The 22,782-nt window shown below is 39.1% G+C and overlaps 1 protein-coding gene across 1 annotated transcript in view; it reads left to right on the top strand.

Moving 5' to 3' along the window:
- The window catches only part of PAWR (pro-apoptotic WT1 regulator), a 128,091-nt gene that overhangs the window by 66,063 nt on the left and 39,246 nt on the right, over positions 1 to 22,782 (top strand). Inside the window, exon 3 of the mRNA XM_070788848.1 lies at positions 15,269 to 15,400. Within this exon, the coding sequence (XP_070644949.1) occupies positions 15,269 to 15,400 (132 nt within the window). The remainder of the gene's footprint in view (positions 1 to 15,268; positions 15,401 to 22,782) is intronic.

Here is a 22,782-nt window from a genome sequence, read left to right as displayed (position 1 = left end):
ATATTCATTATGTAAGAGGAAAGTGTTGCTTGTTCATTGCTGAAGAAATGCGTCTTTACTGAATTTACATAGTGTTTCTCACAGTATTCTGTATACAGCGAGGTTTTGAAAATCCTGTTTCTCGTTAGAATCTGTAATGAAATTGACTGTGATTATCAGAAGTTACTTCAAACTGATTACAGATTTTTCAAAATGTATTTTTAAGCAGAAGGAATGTTTTTGAATAAAAATGAATAAATATGCTGTTAAAATTGTTGAAAAATTTTATAGGCCAGTTTTCTTGTTGTTTAGTAGCTAAGTTGAGTCCAACTCTTCCGTGAGTTGGACTACCCCATGGACTGTAGCCCAGCAGGCTCCTCCGTCCATAGGATTTCCCAGGCAAGGATACTGGTGTGGTTTACCATTTCCTTTGCCAGAGGATCTTCCCAACCTAGGGATCAAACTCGCCTCCCCTGCTTTGATAGATACTTTCTTTACCACTGAGCCATCAGGGAAGCCGTAGGACAGTCTTTGGAAAGATTTTAGGGAATTTGCATGTATATTCATTATGTTCCCATTATATAGGTGTTACTGACAAGAAGCTGAAAGATCCAGAAATAATACTGGATGAGGTCTCTGCAGTTTGGAAACTTTGAGACTTAATTAAGTAGGCAGAATTTCCAACATAAAAGGCACCAGAGCTATATATATATAGTGTATATAATCAAGAACTAGAATGAGTTAAAAATTAAGGAATTAAGAATTTATAATCTGATGTTTTACATTTGAAATAATTAGACAAGGTTTCATTTGGTAAATACAAAGCACCTACCATGCTTGTGGTTGGATTAACACAGAAGAGAAGGGAGAAAGCGATTCCAGTTGAAACAGCATTGAGCAAAGGAATCTGTACTAGTACGTACCTGTGAGGATTAAATGTAATAATCCAAATAAAGTATTAAAATAGTGCCTAGTACATTGTAAATTTCCAATAAAAGTTAGCTATTATCAGCTTGTTTACTTGTACATCTGAGTGTTCTCTGATGGGAGTTGTTATAATGATAATAAAACATTTACTAAGTTGTAATGTTGCTTTGTGCATCACTAATTTTTAGCTTTTTGTGAACCTATTTCCTTTAATCCTTAAAATTTTATGGGACATAATTATTGTCATCCCCATATTAAGATTAAAAAAACCGAAGCATAGACTAATTAAATATATTATTGCCCAAACGTCCAGGAAGTTGAAGAGTGGTCATATGGCCTCGCATGCATCATTGGATGTAGCTGAGGAAAGGTTGTGAATACTGGAGTGCTTAAGTCAGATAATGTGCTCAGTCGCGCCCAACATTTTGCAACCCCTCCGTTTGTAGCCTGCCAGGCTCCTCTGTCCATCGTATTTCCCAAGCAAGAATACTGGAATGGCTTGTCATTTCCTCCTCCAGGGTATTTTCCCAACTTAGGGATCGAACCCGGGTCTGTTGCATCTCCTGCATTGGCAGGTGAATTCTTTACTACTGAACCACCTGGGAATCCCAGTACAGAAATTTGGAACCTCTAATAAGCTGTACCGTATATTTTCGAGTATATTAAACGGGTGTGCTGTGTGCTCAGTTGTGTCCAAGTCTTTGCAACCCCATGGAGTGTAGCACATCCCAGGCTCCTCTGTCCATGGAATTCTCCAGGCAAGACTATTGGAGTAGGAAAAAGACATGAACCCATGTCTTTTGCATTGGCAGGTGGATTCTTTACCACCAACACTACCAGGGAAGCCCATGTTAAACAAGACATGTTCATAAATATGCCACCTGGATCTTTAGCTAATTTCATCTAGGCTGAGTATCTCCATCTTTCTACCCTTTGCTAAAACTTGTTTATACACATAGCCAATTACTCCCTAGCTAGGGTTTCAGAAATAAAGTGATTTTTAATTAAAAAAAAAAAAGAGAGAAATTATGGCATTGACATAAGTGACATTACTTTTAAAATATAAGCGTCAATCAAATGTTCAAAGTGTGAAAGTGTTAGTCGCTTAGTCATTGTCTGACTCTTAGGGACCCCATGGACTGTAGCCTGCCAGGCTCCTCTGTCCATGGGATTCTCCAGGCAAGAATAGAGGAGTGGGTTGCCATCCCCTTCTCCATGGGATCTTCCCAACCCAGGGATTGAACTCAGGTCTCCTCATTGCAGGCAGATTCTTTATCATCTGAGCCACCAGGATACTCTAAATGTTCACATGTATCTCTAAAATAAAAAAAGAAGAAGAAATGTTCACAGGTTTCACTATTTTTATTTTCATTTAAACCAAGTATGTTGTGAGCTGAAAATCTTAGACAAGGTGTATATCTATTGAAAGCTAAATATAGGTATTTTGCATTGTGTGTTTTCTTTGATTACTCATTGCTTCTCTGGGAGTATAATCAATAGCTTTTGAACTACTGAGCTTTAAGAGCGTGATGTTTGTTTTTCCAGCCTCAGCACTAAACTTACTAAGAACCATCGTTGATACTTTTAAGATAGAATATACTTTACGTATTTGTCTCTCTTTTTGTAGTTCCTTTTGAAGATAGTCTCTCTCCTTATTTTACTGCCTAGTTTGTTTTCCTAGCATTGTTTGTGTGACTCATGTTGAGGAATTTTTGTGGTGTAAATACCAAAGCCTAGTACTTGGAATTACTAATCATTAAAACAAATGCAGTTATGTTGAGACTTGGGTTGTAGTTAATAAAAGAAAGTGTATAGTATAAAGATTGTAGAAAGAATTTTCACCTAAAACTAGTATGATTCTGGAGTCTTTCTTACTAAGTTTGGTAACTTAAAAAATCCAGTGGGAGAATGTCAGATATTGATAGAAGATGATATTAATAAAGTTGTTATGTTCAAGTATAATTGCACAAATAATGTGTTGGATAAGACTTGCTTCTGAGTTACCTGTTTGAACAGCTAAAGGATATGCAGAGACCCTCCTCCTCACTCATTCCAAAAATTAGACAACTTCCTGAAAATATTTATGAATTAAGTTTATACAGTAGAATTGGACTTGCAGCAGTGATGAGCTTTAAATTAGTAACAGCTGATCTGTGAAAAGAAGAGACACGAAAAGCAAAGGAGAAAAGGAAAGATATAAGCATCTGAATGCAGAATTCTAGAGTAGCAAGGAAAGATAAGAAAGTCTTCCTCAGCGATCAATGCAAAGAAATAGAGGAAAACAACACAATGGGAAAGACTAGAGATCTCTTCAAGAAAATTAGAGATACCAAGGGAACATTTCATGAAAAGATGGGCTCGATAAAGGACAGAAATAGTATGGACAGAAATACCTAACAGAAACAGAAGATATTAAGAAGAGGTGGCAAAAATACACAGAAGAACTGTACAAAAAAGATCTTCACAACCAAGATAATGATGATGGTGTGATCACTCACCTAGAGCCAGACATCCTGGAAAGTGAAGTCAAGTGGGCCTTAGAAAACATCACTACAAACAAAGCTAGTGGGGGTGATGGAATTCCAGTTGAGTTATTTCAAATCCTGAAAGATGATGCTGTGAAAGTGCTGCACTCAATATGCCAGAAAATTTGGAAAACTCAGCAGTGGCCACAGGACTGGAAAAGGTCAGTTTTCATTCCAATCCCAAAGAAAGGCAATGCCAAAGAATGCTCAAACTACCGCACAGTTGCACTCATCTCACACACTAGTAAAGTAATGCTCGAAATTCTCCAAGCCAGGCTTCAGCAATACATGAACCGTGAACTCCAGATGTTCAAGCTGGTTTTAGAAAAGGCAGAGGAACCAGAGATCAAATTGCCAACATCCTCTGGATCATGGAAAAAGCAAGAGAGTTCCAGAAAAACATCTATTTCTGCTTTATTGACTATGCCAGAGCCTTTGACTGTGTGGATCACAATAAACTGTGGGAAATTCTGAAAGAGTTGGGAATACCAGACCACCTGACCTGCCTCTGAAGAAATCTGTATGCAGGTCAGGAAGCAACAGTTAGAACTGGACATGGAACAACAGACAGGTTCCAAATAGGAAAAGGAGTTCGTCAAGGCTGTATATTGTCACCCTGCTTATTTAACTTCTATGCAGAGTATGTCATGAGAAACGCTGGACTGGAAGAAGCACAAGCTGGAATCAAGATTGCCAGGAGAAATATCAATCACCTCAGATATGCAGATGACACCACCCTTATGGCAGAAAGTGAAGAAGAACTCAAAAGCCTCTTGATGAAAGTGAAAGTGGAGAGTGAAAAAGTTGACTTAAAGCTCAACATTCAGAAAACTATAAGATCATGGCATCTGGTCCCATCACTTCATGTGAAATAGATGGGGAAACAGTGGAAACAATGTCAGACTTTATTTTGGGGGGCTCCAAAATCACTGCAGATTGTGACTGCAGCCATGAAATTAAAAGACACTTACTCCTTGGAAGGAAAGTTACGACCACCCTAGATAGCATATTCAAAAGCAGAGACATTACTTTGCCAACAAAGGTCCATCTAGTCAAGGCTATGGTTTTTCCTGTGGTCATGTATGGATGTGAGAGTTGGACTATAAAGAAAGCTGAGCACCGAAGAATTGATGCTTTTGAACTGTGGTGTTGGAGAAGACTCTTGAGAGTCCCTTGGACTGCAAGGAGATCCACCCAGTCCATTCTAAAGGAGAACAGTGCTGGGTGTTCTTTGGAAGGAATGATGCCAAAGCTGAAACTCCAGTACTTTGGCCACCTCATGCGAAGAGTTGACTCACTGGAAAAGACTCTGATGTTGGGAGGGATTGAGGGCACAAGAGAAGGGGATGGCAGAGGATGAGATGGCTGGATGGCATCACTGACTTGATGGACATGAGTTTGAGTGAACTCCGGGAGATGGTGATGGACAGGGAGGCCTGGCATGCTGCAATTCATGGGGTTGCAAAGAGTCAGACACGACTGAGCCACTGAACTAAACTGAACTGATATGACAGATTGATGCCATTTTTGAAGTCTTAGGGTTTTCCTTCTGAGCTGGACCCTCAGTACTTGTCTGGAAATCCTTTACGTATTTTTAACTCAGTTTCATATTTTCCTGCAAAAAAGAGATCAGTCCTGGGTGTTCATTGGAAGGACTGATGTTGAAGCTGAAACTCCAGTACTTTGGCCACCTGATGCGAAGAGCTGACTCATTGGAAAAGACCGTGATGCTGGGAAAGATTGAGGGCAGGAGGAGAAGGGGACGAGAGAGGGTGAGATGTTGGATGGCATCACCGCCTCAATGGACATGGGTTTTGGTGGACTCCGGGAGTTGGTGATGGACAGTGAGGCCTGGTGTGCTGTGATTCATGGGGTCGCAAAGAGTCGAACGTGACTGAGCCACTGAACTGAACGTATTTTAAACTTTGAAGCCTATATCCCACTACCTCGTCCTTAACTTTTACCCATGTTTGTCAGCAGGTAAACACAGTTACTTCTCAGAGAAGCTAGAGAACCCTCAGTCAGAACTGTTTTAATATTTATTTGCCTGTATTGTCTTACTTATCTGCGTTTGAGCCATCTTGAGAGCCTCCCCTTGCGCTTTTTAGAAAAGGTTTAGCCTTTGACTTCTCCCTTGGTCCTTCCTTTCCTCTTACATATGCTACAAATATTTTAGATGCTCCACACCAAACTTCTCATCATTTCTTCTCTTTCTAAATTATCTGTGTGCCAGAATGATACCATGAACTAGAAATCCAAAAGTTGTCGTGTTACCACTGCTTACTGCTTTTCAGGTTCAGTTCATTCAGATCCCACTGCTGTTTGCCGTCTGTCCACAATTCTTATCTACTTTCATTTCCTTAGTTCTAACTCATTGCACAGCCCTGTAGTGCTCCCATTTTATAAGATCACACAGCTAATTAATGTTGTTTGGTTTCTCCAAATAATTTATACATTAATTCAAATGTATTGAAATAATTATTCTACCAGGAGAATTTGCTGTCTGGAAATGGCCAGTTTTGAGAATGAATACTATTGAAGGGAAACTGCTAGAGACAGTGTGTGTGTGTGTTAGTCACTCAGTCGTGTCCAACTCTTTGCAACCCCAGGGACTGCAGTCTGCCAGGCTCTTCTTGTCCATGGGATTTCCCAGGCAAGAATACTGGAGTGGGTGGCCATTTCCTTCTCTAGGGGATCTTCCCCACCCAGTGATCAAACCTGGGTCTCCAGCTTTGATTCTTTACTGTCTGAGCCACCAGGGAAACCCTTAATCCTATTAACTTTTAATGATAAAAATAATGTGATTTGGGCATTATCATAAATTGATCAGTAGAACATAATAGAAAGCTAAAACATAGCCATATATAGAAATACAAAGATGCCATTTTGAATTGGTGGTGCAGAGTTAGGGATTGCTTAGAGCCCCAGAGGGTGAACCTAGAACTGTTACTCATACAGCCTCCTGCCAGTGCAGGAGGGGGTTATCCATGTCTGTGACTAGAACACTTGCTTATAAAAAAAATTATTAGAATCCAGACTCACTGTACAAGAAATTAAATATGAGATGAAAAAGTTTAAAAATGAGATGGTAAAAATTAAAGTATGTGTTTACTAGGTCTTAAAGTGGGAAAAACATTTTATTAACATAAAACCACAGGAAGAAAATCCCAGAAGGAAAACTTAAACAATTAAAAGGTGAGCTAGAACAATAAATTGACAATATGCTAGACAAGGATTACCATTTTATTATATGAAGAGCTTTTGGAAATACTAAAGAAATGAATAAACCAGAATAAAAATTGAGAGAGGGTGTCAGTAACAAAAAGTGAAAATATGTAAAGAACTACATAAAGCCACTAAAAAGAGAACAGAAGTTCATCCTGCTAACTGGGATTCAGTGAAGCCATTATTTGTCTAATACGTTCGGCGAGAGTTAAAACAATCTTAATAACGGTGTGTTCAGTTGTGTCCAACTCTTTGTGACCCCATGGACTGTAGTCTGCCCAGTTCCTCTGTCCATGGAATTTTCCAGGCAAGAATACTAAAGTGGGTGGCCATTTTCTACTCCATTAGATCTTCCTGACCCAGGGATCAAACCCTTGTCTCTAGCATCTCCAGCATTGGCAGGGGATTCTTTACCACTGGGCCACCTGGGAAGGCCAGTGAGACAACCTTAATATTCTTGCAGGAAAATTTGGCAGCATGTTTAAAGAGCTATAAAAATTAGAGATGGGCACACAAATTTATTTGAAAGGCTATTTAGCTTGTATGTCCCACCACACAGATCTGATTAAATAAATCATGCTGTGTTCATAATCTAATATCATACTCTGTAGCTACTAACATTTTTGTGAAAATGAAGAGGTGGATTCCCAGGTGGCTCTAGTGGTAAAGATACCGCTGCCAACTCAGGAGACGCCTGGGTCAGGAAGATCCCCGGGTCAGGAAGATCCCCTGGAGGAGGTCATGGCATCCCACTCCAGTATTCTTCTTGGGGAAATTCCTTGGACAGAGGAGGCTGGCAGGCTATGGTCTGTGGGGTTGCAGAGTTGGATATGACTGAAGCGACTTAGCATGCACACATGATATGACTAAGTCTCAAAACAAGATGCCTACAATTATAGATTTATGGGTTTAAAAAAGAAAAAAGTTCTAGTAGAGTGATCTGTATCAAAGTGATGATGGTTGTTTATTTTAAAATAAAGGGTGATTTTTATTTTCTTTTCTCTATTTTAAAGTTTCTTATAATGTACATTAATTTTGTAATTAGAAAAAAAATGTCATTTTCTGTTTAAAAAGTAACTGTAGTTTTTAGGCTGTTATTATTATTTGTTGAGTTTGCTGAAAATGAGAGTGCTGCCTCTCTAATCATGAATGTTGTTGCTCTTCAAAGACCTTGAAACTGCTGAGCCCTGAGATCTGATGGGATCCCAGCAGGAGGTAGTATGGTTGAATTGTCCTTGCCTGAGTCATGTCTGATAGTATCAGTGTAGAATCTGTTGGTGGGCAAGGTACTTTAAAACTGTGGAAAATGAAATTCTGTTTTCATTTTCTGTTTTTTAGAGTATTATATTTTTAGGTTCTTTACAAGTAAGATTGCTTTTTTAGTCTAATGGTGCAAATTCAGCTTTTAAATGCATGAACTCAAAGTATTTATGTTGTATGTTACCAAGTTGTTAGACAGCATAACTGATTCAGTGTGATAGATGAAATTGGTTGCTAGTTTACAAAGTTAATCAGGATGTTTCATGATTAGTCTTGAAAATTTATACATTTTAATTTACCCCACTTTTTCTGGCTTGAGGCTGTGTATGTGTGTGTGTGTGTATGTGTGTGTGTGTGTGTGTGTGTGTGTCTACGTGTGCACGTGCATGTTTGTAGCAGTTTACAGTCATTGTATTATAGATAGATGTGACCTTTTTCAGCTACCTAATGTGAGAACCACAGTTGTTTATTTTGCTTAGTTCGTTTTACATAAAAATGCTTATATTAATTTGATCTTATTTCCGTATTCTTTTTGCTGTGCTGTAAAGGTTCTTTTGTTAACCATTTCTTGACTTAGGAGCAGAGTGGGAAGGCTAGGAAAAGCTAGGAAGAGGTTGAGTGATGACAGAGTAGTACATGCTAGATACAGGACTAATGGAGGATGGAAAAAAGTGTATTACCAAGAGGGAGGCAGATAAAGCGGCAGTGGTGCTGGCAGGATTGGCATGGTCTGTCTGAAGAAAGCAAGTGGAATCTGTCTTTAAACTCTCCTAATACCGTTCCTGGACATAGTAACTTTCATTTTGGGGAACACAGTCACTTATCCAAATTCGTGGTTTATAATTGTGTGATCCCAAATACAGAATTTTTTCCCCTCCCCTGGAGCTGTGTAGTTATTTCTTTTTTCCAAAAGCTTTGCTTAGATTGCTTAATTGATTTTCTTCTAAATGTGAAGGGAAATGAGCATGCTTTTAGAGCCACATTTGTATGATTTATGGTACATTGATACAATTAAGCTTACTTGGGTGTTTAGTTCTGTTGTAATTATGTTCCTTGTTCTGATTCATATGATGAAAATGTACTGCTATTCCCTAGTCTTAGCATCTTATAGAGAAGTAATTGTGCAAAAATTTACTGAAAAACTAGAACACGTGAAGAATTTGTATGGATTCCTTATATTAGGATCAGATGTGCATAGATCACAGAGACTGAGGCATTTGGAAAGAAAAATATGGTATTACGTTTTGGGGCGGGATTCTGAAAATTAAGGGAACTAATATTTTTAAATCGATTTTATGAACTAGTGTTTGGAGGTGAATGAATTGCTCGATTCATTTGTAAGACTCCTCACTTATGATAGGGAATAAATAAGAAAAAGGAATGTGAAGCAGTCTGTAGCTGCTGCTGCTGCTAAGTCGATTTAGTCGTGTCCGACTCTGCACGACCCCATAGACGGCAGCCCACCAGGCTCCCCTGTCCCTGGGATTCTCCAGGCAAGAACACTGGAGTGGGTTGCCATTTCCTTCTCCAGGCATGAAAGTGAAAAGTGAAAGTGAAGTCACTCAGTCGTGTCCAACTCAGCGACCCCAGGGACTGCAACCTACCAGGCTCCTCTGTCCGTGGGATTTTCCAGGCAAGAGTACTGGAGTGGGTCGCCATTGCCTTCTCCAGTCTCTAACTAGGTTTTCCAAAAACTACATAGTAGACCACACAATTTATTCTAATTATGGAAGTGTCAAAACTTGGCTTAGGCATTTATTGTATTAAAAATTAAATAATTTTTAATGCATATGACATTTTTAAAAATTGTACTTTCTTTAGTTGAATGTGCGTAGTTTCAGAAAAATAATAGCTCTGAGTGATGATTGTTGTGCTTAGGTATACCTTTACTGTCCAAGAATTCTAACTGATGTAAGTACAAAGCTCTGCTGAATATATCTCTTCTCCATATATGTAAGCACGCCAAGTCGCTTCAGTCATGTCAGACGCTTGAGACCGTATGGACTGTAACCTCCAGGCTCCTCTGTCCCTGGGATTCTCCAAGCAAGAATACTGGAGTAGATTGCCATGTGCTCCTCCAGGAGATCCTGCTGACCCAGGGATCGAACCTGCATCTCTTCTGTCTCCCCCATTGGTCAGCAGGTTCTTTACCATTAGTGTTGCCATGGAAGCCCCTCTCCATATACTAAAAGCATTTAAAAAGGTTATTGTGAAGAAAGAAAAAATAAGTTAATACATGTTGTGTTTAAAGTAGGCAAATGATACGTTGGTTGCTTTTTTCTGGATTCTTGAGTTCTGTGGGAATCTCCTTTTTAAAATTGGTAGTGAAAAGCTATTGTGAAATGGGTCTTCTTTAGTTATTTTGGTCTTTGAACTTACTAAATGTTTGATATTTTAAAAACCTTTTTTTGGACTGATAAAAATGTGTTTTATTAGTGAGTCAAATACCACAAATAGCTTTGCTGCCAGTGACATTTTCCAAAATGTTGAGCAACTTAAAAAAATTATTATTAACAAAAATGAAATATCTTATTCTCTGCTTTTAAAGGTTAGTTATCTTTTGGGGAAAAAATCCGCATGTAATTTAAAATCCTGAAACCTCTACCCCCAACACCCTCCCCCCACCCCCATAAAACGTGTTTCGGCTCAGGTAATTTTTGTGCTCCAAGATCACTGCAGATGGTGACTGCAGCCATGAAATTAAAAAACGCTCCTTGGAAGAATGACCAACCTAGGCAGCATATTAAAAAGCATAGACATTACTTTGCCAGCAAAAGTTCGTCTAAGTCTCAAAGCTGTGGTTTTTCCAGTAGTCATATATGGATGTGAGAGCTGGACTATAAAGAAAGCTGAGCACCAAAGAATTGATACTTTTGAACTGTGGTGTTGGAGAAAACTCTTTAGAGTCCCCTGGACTGCAAGGAGATCCAACCAGTCCATCCTAAAGGAAATCAGTCCTGAGCATTCATTGGAAGGACTGATGCTGAAGCTGAAACTCCAAAAGTTTGGCCACCTGATGTGAAAAGCTGACTCATTGGAAAAGACCCTGAGGCTGGGAAAGACTGAAGGCGGGTGGAGAACGGACGACAGAGGATGAGATGGTTGGATGGCATCACCGACTCAATGGACATGAGTTTGAGTAAACTCTGGGAGCTGGTGATGGACAGGGAGGCCTGGCGTGCTGCAGTCCATGAGGTCGCAGAGAGTTGGACATGGCTGAGTAACTGAACTGACTAAATTACAAATAGATTTTTCTTCTGCATGGCTGTTCAGTATTACAGTCTACGTTTGGATGGAATGTGAGTCAGTTCTTTCTTAGAGGGACTAATTTTTCAAATTATACATTTTTAAATTATGCAAGATATCCATTTCATGCTTCTGATCCATAAACAAGTAATATATATTTTAAAATTATCAACATGAGCAGAAATTCCTCCACAAAATTGCTTGCTTCTTAGGGAGTGGTATTGACTGAATAAGAATCATTGGCCAGAGAAACAGTCAAACAATAGGGAATCCTTTCACCAGGCCCAAAGATATGAAAGAACTTCAAAAACAAATAGCTTCAAGTTGAGTGAAACTTACTGGAGAAAGGTCTTTTTCAAGGAGCCAACTAAGTTTCATTCTGTAGCTGAGAAAAGCAAAATGTTAATCAGGAGGAATTCCAGAGGGCACTGAAGGATGATTTAGAAGGGAGAGGAGGGACAAAGGACTGGGTCAGATTAAGGAATGTACCGGGCAGTATGGAAAGAAGAGTCTGCCAGTGTTGGGGTGAGACCTGGGGAAGTTTGGTCTGCTGTCAGTGACTGAAATAAACATGGAAATGAGACCTGATAGAATTTCTAGAAGTCCCTTTAAAATGAAAAAAAAAAAAAAAGTAAAAATCTTAACATATACAGAACTACAGAGTAGATGAATCTTTATATAACTATTATCCAGCTATAACAACAGTTAGCTCTTAGCTACTCCATTTGTCCTGTAACTTCCAGTAATTTTGTGTTCTGCAAGGTGACCTAAGACCCTCACAAATAATATGAAACCAGAATTCCACTGAAAAGTGCTCACTGATATTTTCTTTTTTCTTCGTTTGAACTCTGGGTTATGGTGCAGTAAATGGATTTCATGAGTGATAAATAGGTTATATGTGGTAGTTGGAAAATTGAGTTTGTGGTTTGTCTTTAAATGGCTTGGGCTGGAGTTCTTACTGCACCCCTCAACAACTTTGTGTCCTTCAGCCTCTTACTTAATTCTCATCCTCACATTCTTCTTATATAAAGTAGTACATACCTCCTGTACTTTTTGTGAAAATTACTTGTGTTTGAAGTACTAGCTGTCAGTGTTTAACAGCAGTCGACGCACCTAGATGATACTCAGTTACTAGTAGACGCTATTACTATTTTAAGTGACCAACCTGGAATTTGAATCTTGGTCTCTCAGATTCCAAATTCCAAATTCTTATAATTTTTTAATCTAACATAGAACTCATTTTAATACCTCCACTAACATTTCTTTCTTTGTGAAGTGAAAGTGTTCGTTACTTAGTTGTGTCCAACTCTTTGCAACCCCATAAACTGTAACCTGCCAGGCTCCTCTGTCCGTGGAATTTTCCAGGCAAGAGTACTGGAGTGGGTTGCCATTTCCTTCTCCAGGGATCTTCCTGACCCAGGGATTGAACCCGTGTCTCTTGCATCACCTGCATTGGCAGGTGGGTTATTTACCACTAGCACCCCCTGGGAAGCCTCTGTTGACCTCTTGTCCTGTACTCCTTTCTCTTTTCTAGCATCATAAGTCTTCATACACTTGAAATGATGAAAATTTATCATCATGTATGTAAGTTGGTGCAGCCACTATAGAAAACAGTATGGAAGTTCCTCAGTAAGCTAAAAATAGAATTACCGTATGCTCCAGCAATCCTACTCCTGGGCATATATCCAGACAAAACTATAATTCGGAAAGATACATGCACCCCTATGTTCACAGGAGCCCTATTTACAATAGCCAACACATGGAAACAAAGTAAATGCCCACCAACAGACGAATCAAGAGAGAAGATGCAGGGTGTATGCACAGTGGAATACGACACCCATCAAGTCCACTCCCAGTGGAATACTACAGTCATAAAAAAGAACAAAAGAATGCCATTTGCAGCAACATGGTGGGAGAAAAAAAAAAAACACATTTATCTGTTGGTTTGAAGAAGTCTTTTTAAAAGTCCTAAGAGAGATTCTTCTTCTAATCAATATTAATTTCTTAAACTTTGGTACCCTTTACTAGATTTCTTTTATTGAGTCTGTCTCCAACCTCAGATATATCTTTTTTTTTTTTTTTTTTTTGCCCCTGCTGCATGGCTCGTGGGATCTTAGTTCCCCAACCAGGGATTGAATGTGGGCCCCAGAAGTGAAAGCACTGAGTCTTAACCACTGGATCGACAGGGAATTCCGAATATATCATTTTTCATAGGACCACATTGCCTACTGTGTTGTTTAACTAGTCTTTCCACTTTTGGTCCCTGTCCCTATTAATCAGAACTCTGAATTGCTGGTACAAGTTCCTGCCCCAAGTCAGCCTTGATCATGCTTTATTTATATTCCAGGGAATTGTATCACTAGAACATCTTTCCATGTTACGTAATGAAAAGTGCAGACTTCTAAGGCTATTTATTATCTGTATTTCTTTGTGAACAGAGCATATGCCTTTCCATTACTCGCCTCTGTCAAGAACTTTAAAGGATCTGAGATCTTAGCCTCTCACAGGCTAACAAGTTAGCCTCCTATGGGTTCATGGATCCTGGTAGAAGACACTAGTCTCCTGGGTCAGAGTCAAGAACAGTTTGTTACAGCAATAGCAGCAGCCACAATCTTATCATATTTCTTGTACCAGTTACCTAAGCCCCAGTTCCCACAGATTGAGGAGATGAGGGCCAGGTGACACCTGTACACAGTTAGCTGCATTACAGGAGGGCCCCTGAGCATTTTCTGGAATCTCAACCTACCTGTTTTTTTAATTCATCCCTTCCATTCCTTCCCCCAGCTTTCTCTCCATAACATCTTGATGTAAGACCGCGTCTCAGCAGATGCTTCTTCCATGCCCGCCGTGTGGCCCCTGTGTCTGTGAACGTGCCGCTGATTTTCTGTGTTCTCCTGTACTGTAAGCTCCAGTGACCCTTGCTTTGCACGGTGGCTTCAGTTTTTCTTTGTGCACAATATGTAAATCCTATTGCCTTTCCTGCTGTCCTGCCATTGGTATATCTCAGAGTGCCTGCAGAGAGATTATTTATTTTTTGTCTCTTATAGAACACACAAAGGCACTGTATTGGTTAAGAATGTGTTCAGTTACAAGGATTAGATGACCACCATTTCACATTGGGTGTAATGGATAGAGTTTTGTTTTCTGTTTGTGGGTTTTTTCCCGCCATGTACGAAGCCTGGAGGTAGGTAATGCAGGTGTTGCTTTCAATTTTTTAAACAGTCCTTTTTCATGCAAGCTTTTTCATATGCTCTTCCCATCATCTGAAATTCTTTTTTCTGTATTTGCAATTCCAAATTAAACTCATTTTTTAAGTTACAAGTTCTACAGAGTCTTTTGTTGGAGATTTACTCTTGAAGTGAAAATACTCATAGGTACTACTAAGGTAGAAAAAGGGCCACTATCATTGAGTTATCTATGCACATACACACATGTGCGTACACATCTTCCCATTAGATTCTGCATTCTGTGTCTGTGTGGTGTGTCTGCTGCTGCTGCTAAGTTGCTTCAGTCATGTCTGACTCTGTGCGACCCCATAGATGGCAGCCCACCAGGCTCCCCCATCCCTGGGATTCTCCAGGCAAGAACACTGGAGTGGGTTGCCATTTCCTTCTCCAATGCATGAAAGTGAAAAGGGAAAGTGAAGTCGCTCAGTCATGTCTGACTCTTAGCGACCCCATGGACCACAATCTACCAGGCTCCTCTGTCTACAGGATTTTCTAGGCAAGAGTACGGGAATGGGGTGCCATTGCCTTCTGTGTGTCTGTTATTACCCTCCAAAAAGTGCTTTAAGATACACAGTCTATGTACTTGAAGATAGAGTGATACAGAATAAATGAACCCTGGCTTTAAGCAAACCCTGTCACTAGTGGTTAGAGCCTCAAGAAAAGATGTTGACAGAGGTGTGAATGTGGAGGTTTGGGTTTTAAGTGGATAATTTAGTTTATAGGAATTAAATGCACCTGTTGTTGAAAGGAACACTTTTATTGTGTAGTTTCTGAATGCTCCATATTTCTATTTGCTATCAAATTTATCTTACGTACTTTTAATAAAAACATTTTATTAATATTATATAGAGATAAAATGAAAACTATTCTTTCTTTCAGTGCTTAGATGAATATGAAGATGACGAAGCTGGGCAGAAAGAGCGGAAACGAGAAGATGCGATTACACAACAGAACACAATGCAAAATGAGGCTGTAAGCTTGTTAGATCCAGGAAGTTCTTACCTGCTACAAGTGAGTATTTAGAAATTCTAGACTGTCACTAGCTATTTTAACAATAGTTTTTTTAAGTTACTGGTAATAATTTTTCCAATTTTATTTTAATTGCATCAGCTCCCCTGAAGTACTTTAAATGAATTTAACTATGTATTTTCCTTATGTCTAAATACCTTTTGATGTAAGCAGTATTTGGTCCTTAGATCCTGATCAATGAATATTTACTGATTAACCAAGCAGGTTTAAACAGTATCCATTGTGAAAATAACCAGGAAAAGTAATTAGCTCTTTTGCTCTTAAGTAAGGTTTAGCAGACAGTTCTGTTCTCAGCTGATATTTGCTTTAGAATTACATAGCAAGTAGAGTTGAATAACAAGTTTCTACTAAGTGAAATGTTTAAACATAATAAAACACAATATGTAGTATTGTGAATTTCCAGATACTTCAGTGTTTCTGTGTAGTTATAAAATACTTTTTAAAAGAAAATTTAGGTCAGTTTCTAATTAGCTGTTATCTTGGCTTCTTGTGGCACAGAGAATTGGAAGATGTTGGCATTGGAGTACCTCAGTTTAAAGCAGATTGCTCTGCAGAATCATTCCATGCAAACTGTCATTTGGGAATGATCTGTATATATTTAATCTTAAATTAATTTGGCGATATTTTGAGATGTTAAGCTGCTATGTTGTCTTTTCAGCGTTTTATTTTTTTTTTAATGCATTTTATTATGATACCACTTTAAAAGGGGGTTTCCAAGCAGTACATGCATCTCCCTGTTTTATTGATGAAAAAAGATGAAATATAAGGTTGTCTGTTAACTTGCAGGGTTATAATAGAAGGCATTTAACTGAGAGAGGCAAAATGTTTTGAAGTGGTTTGGATATGAATGCAAAATTTCTCTTTCCTCTTCTCTTCGAGGCAGATTTTGAGGTGGTGAATGGTAGAGTAACACGGGTTTGTCTGTTCCCCTGTATTGCAGTTGCTACTACTAGGAGAAGTAGTACCCTATTACATTAAACTATCTTTGTATCCTTTGTGTATCACAACAAAGTTGAAATGAAACCTGTACATATTCCAGGTCAAGAAATAGGCTTACTTTGTTAGGATAGAGACAGTATAGCATTTAGATTAAGAATCTAGACCTGGTTTCAGTTCTTGATCATGTCACTTAACATCAGGCAACAACTTTTGGAAAGAGAGCTGATTTATTTCTGTTGAATGAAGTCCTTACCCTTTCGAAGCTGGGGAGCTTAGTGTTTAGGTTATTCCCAGGTTTAAACCCAGATACGGAGAAGTGTCAACTGATCTGGCCTCTTGCAGTTTAACTTCTTTCCTATAGCTTTACTAGTCTCTTCCTAGATCTACCCTTCATTTCTCTCATTTTCATTTGTTTCATTAGCAATTAGGATGTGACTCACTGGTGATCGTGGTTTTAAGTATCTATTTTTCAGGCTGTGTGCTTAGGATGAAAGAGAAGCAGAGAGTCTCCCGTGGATTCCAGACTGCCACACTGAAGTGGGAATGGGAACAAGAACTCTTCTGTCTACATAGCTGGCCTCTCTCCGAGTTCCTACCTAAACTCATATTCTGTTACTCTAAGACAGGATAGATTTTATTTATAATTCCAACTTCAAAAATAGTAAATAGAAAGAAAACACTGGCATTTAAAAATACGTATTATGTATTTATGGCTGCGCTGGGTCTCCATGGCTGCATGAGGGCTTTCTCGAGTGGTGGCAAGTGGAGGCTCCTCTCTAGTTGCGGGGCAGGGGCTTCGCATTGTGGAGGCTTCTCTTGATGTAGAGCACTGGCCTGGGGTGCTCAGGCTCAGTAGTTGTGGTGAATGGACTTGGTTGCCCTGCAGCCTGTGGAATCTTCCTGGACCAGGGATTGAACCCATGTTGCCTGTATTGGCAGGCAGATTCTTAACCACTGGACCACCAAGGAAGTCTCCATTGGTTGTTTTAAGGCTTTCTTTCTTTTTTTTTTTAAACAGACCAGAGAGAAAGACTTTGTTTCTTAGCATTGTCTATGTGGTAGCACAGTTGTCAAGAATCCACCTACAGTGCAGGAGACACAAGAGACACAGGTTCCATCCCTGGGTCAGGAAGATCCCCTGGAGGAGGAAATGGCAACCCATTCTAGGATTCTTACCTGGGAAATCCCATGGGCAGAAGAGCCTGGCAGGCTACAGTCCATGGGGTCACCAAGAGTCCCGCACAGCTGAGCACACAGGGCACATGTGAATCTTCGCCATTCAGTGAAACAGATTTTTTGAAATGAAGAATGAAATGGGAACATGGATTTGGGGTAATAGTATGCTTTATGAAAGGTTAGAGTATTTTAAGTTTCTGTTTGGCTTTTTTCAAGTAATATGGAATAGTAGTAATAAAATATGAGCCTTTAAATTTTTTTCTTTCATTTTTACCTATGATTTTACACATTTTAACCATGTTTTTCCCTAGGTAGTCATGCCTAATCCTGTCAGTTTTTAAAGTAATATATTAAATCTCTGATTAAATAATACAGGATCAATGGAAAATATGAAAGATAGGAAAGTACCTTTCTTTTTGTATTTTTTAAATTGTTTATTAAATTTTAAACATTAGGCTTAATTAATTTAAAAGGAAACATATGTCACATGCTAAAAAATGCAAAAAGCATAGAAAGGAAAAAAATAGTAAAAAGTCTCTCTCACCTACCTGGTTACCTTCTTTGGAGGCGACTAGTGCTTTCTTTTGGAGAAGGAACTGGCAACCCACTCCAGTGTTCTTGCCTGGAGAATCCCAGGGACGGGGGAGCCTGGTGGGCTGCTGTCTCTGGGGTTGCACAGAGTCGGACACGACTGAAGTGACTTAGCAGCAGCAGCAGCAGCAGCAGCAGCAGTGCTTTCTTTTCTTGTACATTCTTCTCAAGGCAGTGTGTGTGTATAATATACATATTCCTAATTTTAGGTGCACTCTTGCAGCTTGTTCTTTTCATTTAATATTGTGGAGAGACTTCTGCGATAGTACATAAAGAGCTTCCTTATTATCTTTTTTTGTAACCACAGAATATTCTGTTTTATAGATGTATCATAATTTTTCTGACTTGATCATTTAGTTGAAACATGTACGTTTTTGATGCTACAAACAATGTAGTGGTAAAAACCTTTCAATATGTAAGCAACTTACAGTCTTTTGTATATGTGTGTATAAATCAGTAGGATAAAACCCTAGCACTGGAATCTCTGAGTGAAAAGGAATACATGTTTGTAATTTTGATGATATTGCCAAAATTCTCTTTGTAGGTGTTAGAGCATGAACATTTTTTTCATGTTATTCAAATCTCTTTATATATTATTTTCACTGGCATAGAATTTTTTTTTAATGTGAATAGTAGTTGACACAAATTTCCCATTAATAGGATGCCTCAGTGGTTAAACATTTTTGCTATTATAAGTACTACTGAAAGTAATATCTGTGTAAATTGAACTTGTTTTGAATTATTTTCTTTGGCCAGATTACCAGAGATAAACTTATTGGGTCAAAGGTCATAACAATTTTTAAAAATTATTTATTAGCTATCCCTCATGACTTGCGGGATTTTAGTTCCCCACCAGGGATTGAACTGGTTCTTCTTGCAGTGGAAGCACAAAATCCTAATTACTGGACCACCAGTGAAAGTGGAACTTGCTCAGTCGTGTCCAACTCTGCAACACCATGGACTATACAGTCCCTGGAATTCTCCAGGCCAGAATATTGCAGTGGGTAGCCCTTCCCTTCTCCAGGGGATCTTCCCAACCCAGGGATTGAACCCAGGTCTCCCGCATTGCAGGTGGATTCTTTACCAGCTGAATCACAAGGGACCCCCAGGGAATTCCCTATAATTCATATTTAAGACTAAAAATTTCTCAACATATTGCCTAAATTACTTATAAAGAAAAGTTTATCAGTTTATGTAATCAATAGCATTTTATGAGAGGGCATTTATGAATTTTATTTTACTTCTTTCTTTGATTCATTTATTGATTTTCCTTTTAAAACATTCTCAGGCTAACTGAAAAGTTACAAGTACTGTGTAGAGAATTTTTTTCCCCTTAAAATGTTTGAGACTAAGTTGCTAACTTGATGCCTTATTACCCCCAATACTTCCCTGTGTGTTTTCTGCAATGAAGATCTCCTGCATAACTGCAACATAGCTCTTCAAGATAGAAAATTAAAATTGACATTGACACATTTTTTTACCATCTAGTTCCTTCAGATACCATCAAGTTTCACCAATTGTCCCAATCATTTCCTAAATTATAGCAAAGGGTCTAGTTCAGAATCACATATTCTGTTTAGTTGCTGTATCTCCTTAGTTTCTAGTTTGATCCATCTTTCTTTAGCTTTCTTAATCTTAACACTTTTTAAGATTATAGGTCATTTATTTTTGTCAAACGACCTTCAGTTTGGGTTATCTACTATTTACTTCTGATGAGATTCATGTTGTGTATATCACAGAACTGACGCCGTGTTTTTCTCAGTGTGTAGTCCATCAGGTGACACATTGTTTTAATGTGTTCCGTTGCTGCTGCTGATCACTTTGGTCATGTGATTAAGGTAGTGTTTGCCAGGCTTCCCTGCTGCTGCTTAATAAGTGCTTTGTGGCTAAGTCCTCTGAGCCATGTAGATGACTTTGTCTCCATCAAACTCTCTATTCTCTGCACCCATTTGTCATCTATTTATGTCTGTATATCTGTATCAACTCACTACTCGCCATTTTATCTGATGGGTTTTACCCATTTGTATTAGCTTGATTGCCACAAATTTGGTATCTTAAAACGCCACAAATTTGGTATCTTAAAACAACACAAGTTTATCAACTTACAGTGTTTTTAGTTGGCAGTCTCATTGGACTGGTAAAACTGTGGATGGAAATCAAAGGGTAAAATCAGGACTGCATTCCTTTTTGGATGCTATAGGAGAGAATCCATTTCCTTGCCTCTTCCAGCTCTTAGCAGCTACCTGAATTCCTTGTCCCTCTTCCTTCTTCAAAGTCAAAATTGTGACTTTTCTGCTTTGCTCTATTTCCCTCTGACTTTCTGCCCCTTTCTTCCACTTTGAGTGACCATTGTGATTACAATGGGCCCATTAGATAACGCAGTACAATCTCCCTATTTAAGGTCATTGATTAGCTACCTTAATTTCCCTTTGCTGTGTAACCTAATATGTTGGAAGGTTTTAGAAATTAAGATGTGAACATCTTTGAGGGTCATTAGTCTACCTTGTTGTTCAGTTGCTAAGTCGTATCTGACTCCTTGCAGCCCCATGAACTGCAGCACACCAGGCTTCCCTGTCTTTCACTATCTCCCTGAGTTTGCTCTACCACAGCATCACTGTTTGTTTATTTTAATATTCACAGTATCCCAGATTTGGCCAGTGGGAGCCCCTGTAACCTTTTGTATCGTTTGCTGCATCTCCGTCTTTCTTAGAATACTTCTTTGTTTTCTGGTGTAATAAGGTATTGCAGACTCATCTGGAGCTTTCTTACTCCAGCCTTGAAAGCAGCTGTGTCTCTAAGGAGCCCTGATTCCTTTTATTGAAAATGATAGTATGAAGCCAAGGTCTGGGCTGTAGTTGTGTTCATGTTGTTGAGGTGTCACCGTTCCTAGTCCCGCTCTATGTACAGACCTACTTTGTGTGTCTATATGCGCATACATACGTATGCATATCTGTTTGCTGCTTACTTAGCTGTCTAGCTAGCTACATCTATTTATGCAGATATTAAAACTAATTTATACCAGTATGGCCAATTGTAATCTGATATCGCAAGGCTTAGTCTAGTATTTGTAACTCCCTTTTCTGACATTGGGTAACCTGTTTCACATTATTCTTAATATGTTTTCTTATTTATTCAGTTCCCCTGTATGTAACCTCTCTCCCATTGTCACTCCTTCCTCACGCTGATGCTTTCCTCACCGCAAATGGGTTCTGACGTCACACATTGGCTTTGCCTTCTGCATGAACACTCTTCACTTTCTTCAGGCTTGGCCATTCCCTTGTGAGGCTGCAGATACCCTCTTTCCCTGCTTGGTTCTGACTCCTCATAGCAGGTCACTCCCCCTGTGGATCCCCTGCCACCTGCTTGGCTCCTGCCGTCCCATGAGGGCTGCTCTTCCCTCAGGTCTTTCTTTGCCCTGCGCAGACTGAGACCTCATGCTGGATTACTCCTCCCTGGGGTGCCTTATCAACCTGACTGGGTTTTCACCCATTCAGGCCAGGCTACCACTCTGTGGATGCTCTCTTCATCCTATTTATTGTGGCTCTAGCACATCTCCCCTGCTCATTCCCTACAGAGATCCTCTCCACACCCTGCACAGGCTGTGAATTCTCCATGCCAGGCCGCCTCTTCGGGGGAATACCTTCTTTACCCTTATGGGCAAAACCCCCATTTTGGGCCACCCTCCTCCGTGGATGACCATCATGCCCTCACACTCTGTTTGGGGCGCTCAGTATCCCTTCATGGGGCTCCCTTTCTGACCTCTCCTCAGGCCTGATATCCTGACTTCCCTTTCCTGCATTGTCCACCTCTCGTCGTTGTGCTCAGGCTCTGATTTCTTATACCAGGCCAAGTTCCCCCGCTGTATGTACATTATGTTCGGTTTTCTTATTTTCATTTTTAAGTTATTTTATCAGTTATACCTTATAGATGTTCCATTCTTCATTCATCTTCAACTTTGTATCTTTAGTATCAATACATTGTGTATACCAGTATAGGTATTTTAATTTACTCCTGAAAGTCAGTTAACGTGGTATACCATAGTCTTATCGGGGGCTCAAATAAATTTGAATAACTTGAGTATTATTTTACTATATTCTACTGGGCCTGTATTTGTCTAATCTTATTTCACATTTGCTTTTATATTTGTTCATACTTTACAAGTTGTGATCTCCCATTGCACCTGTAAAGACAAAGTTTGTGGGATTTCCTTATTGAGCATTGTAAGCTTGAATGAAGCAGAATGTTTTATTTAAACTTACATAAACCAATTTGCTTTGCCAACATTTTCTAAGCTCTACATAGATCTTTCTCCTTTCCTTTTGTAATATAAACCATCCCATTGCAAGGAAGATTATTTTAGGAAAAGTATATTTTAAATCAGTAGTATAATAGACTTTGGAGTTATTGAAGGTCTAATTACATCGTCTTTGAAACTTTAAAGACCAGTATAATCTTAACATTTGTATTTTTTATAAGCAGTTTCAGTGATACTGAAAGTGTTTCTTCTCCCCCGCCCCTACATTTAGACTAAAATTGTCAACTTTTTAACAGTTATAGTAATTGTTATCACTGTTTGCTCAGAAGTCTTTGTGGTCCCTGAAATACAGAGGCTTATAGTTATATTTGTATAGAATTGTGTATTAATACATAGAAGCGTC

The sequence above is a fragment of the Bos indicus genome, chromosome 5 (assembly GCF_029378745.1).
Source record: "Bos indicus isolate NIAB-ARS_2022 breed Sahiwal x Tharparkar chromosome 5, NIAB-ARS_B.indTharparkar_mat_pri_1.0, whole genome shotgun sequence".
In the NCBI taxonomy this organism is placed as follows: domain Eukaryota; kingdom Metazoa; phylum Chordata; class Mammalia; order Artiodactyla; family Bovidae; genus Bos; species Bos indicus.
This window is presented reverse-complemented; position numbering and strand designations above follow the sequence as displayed.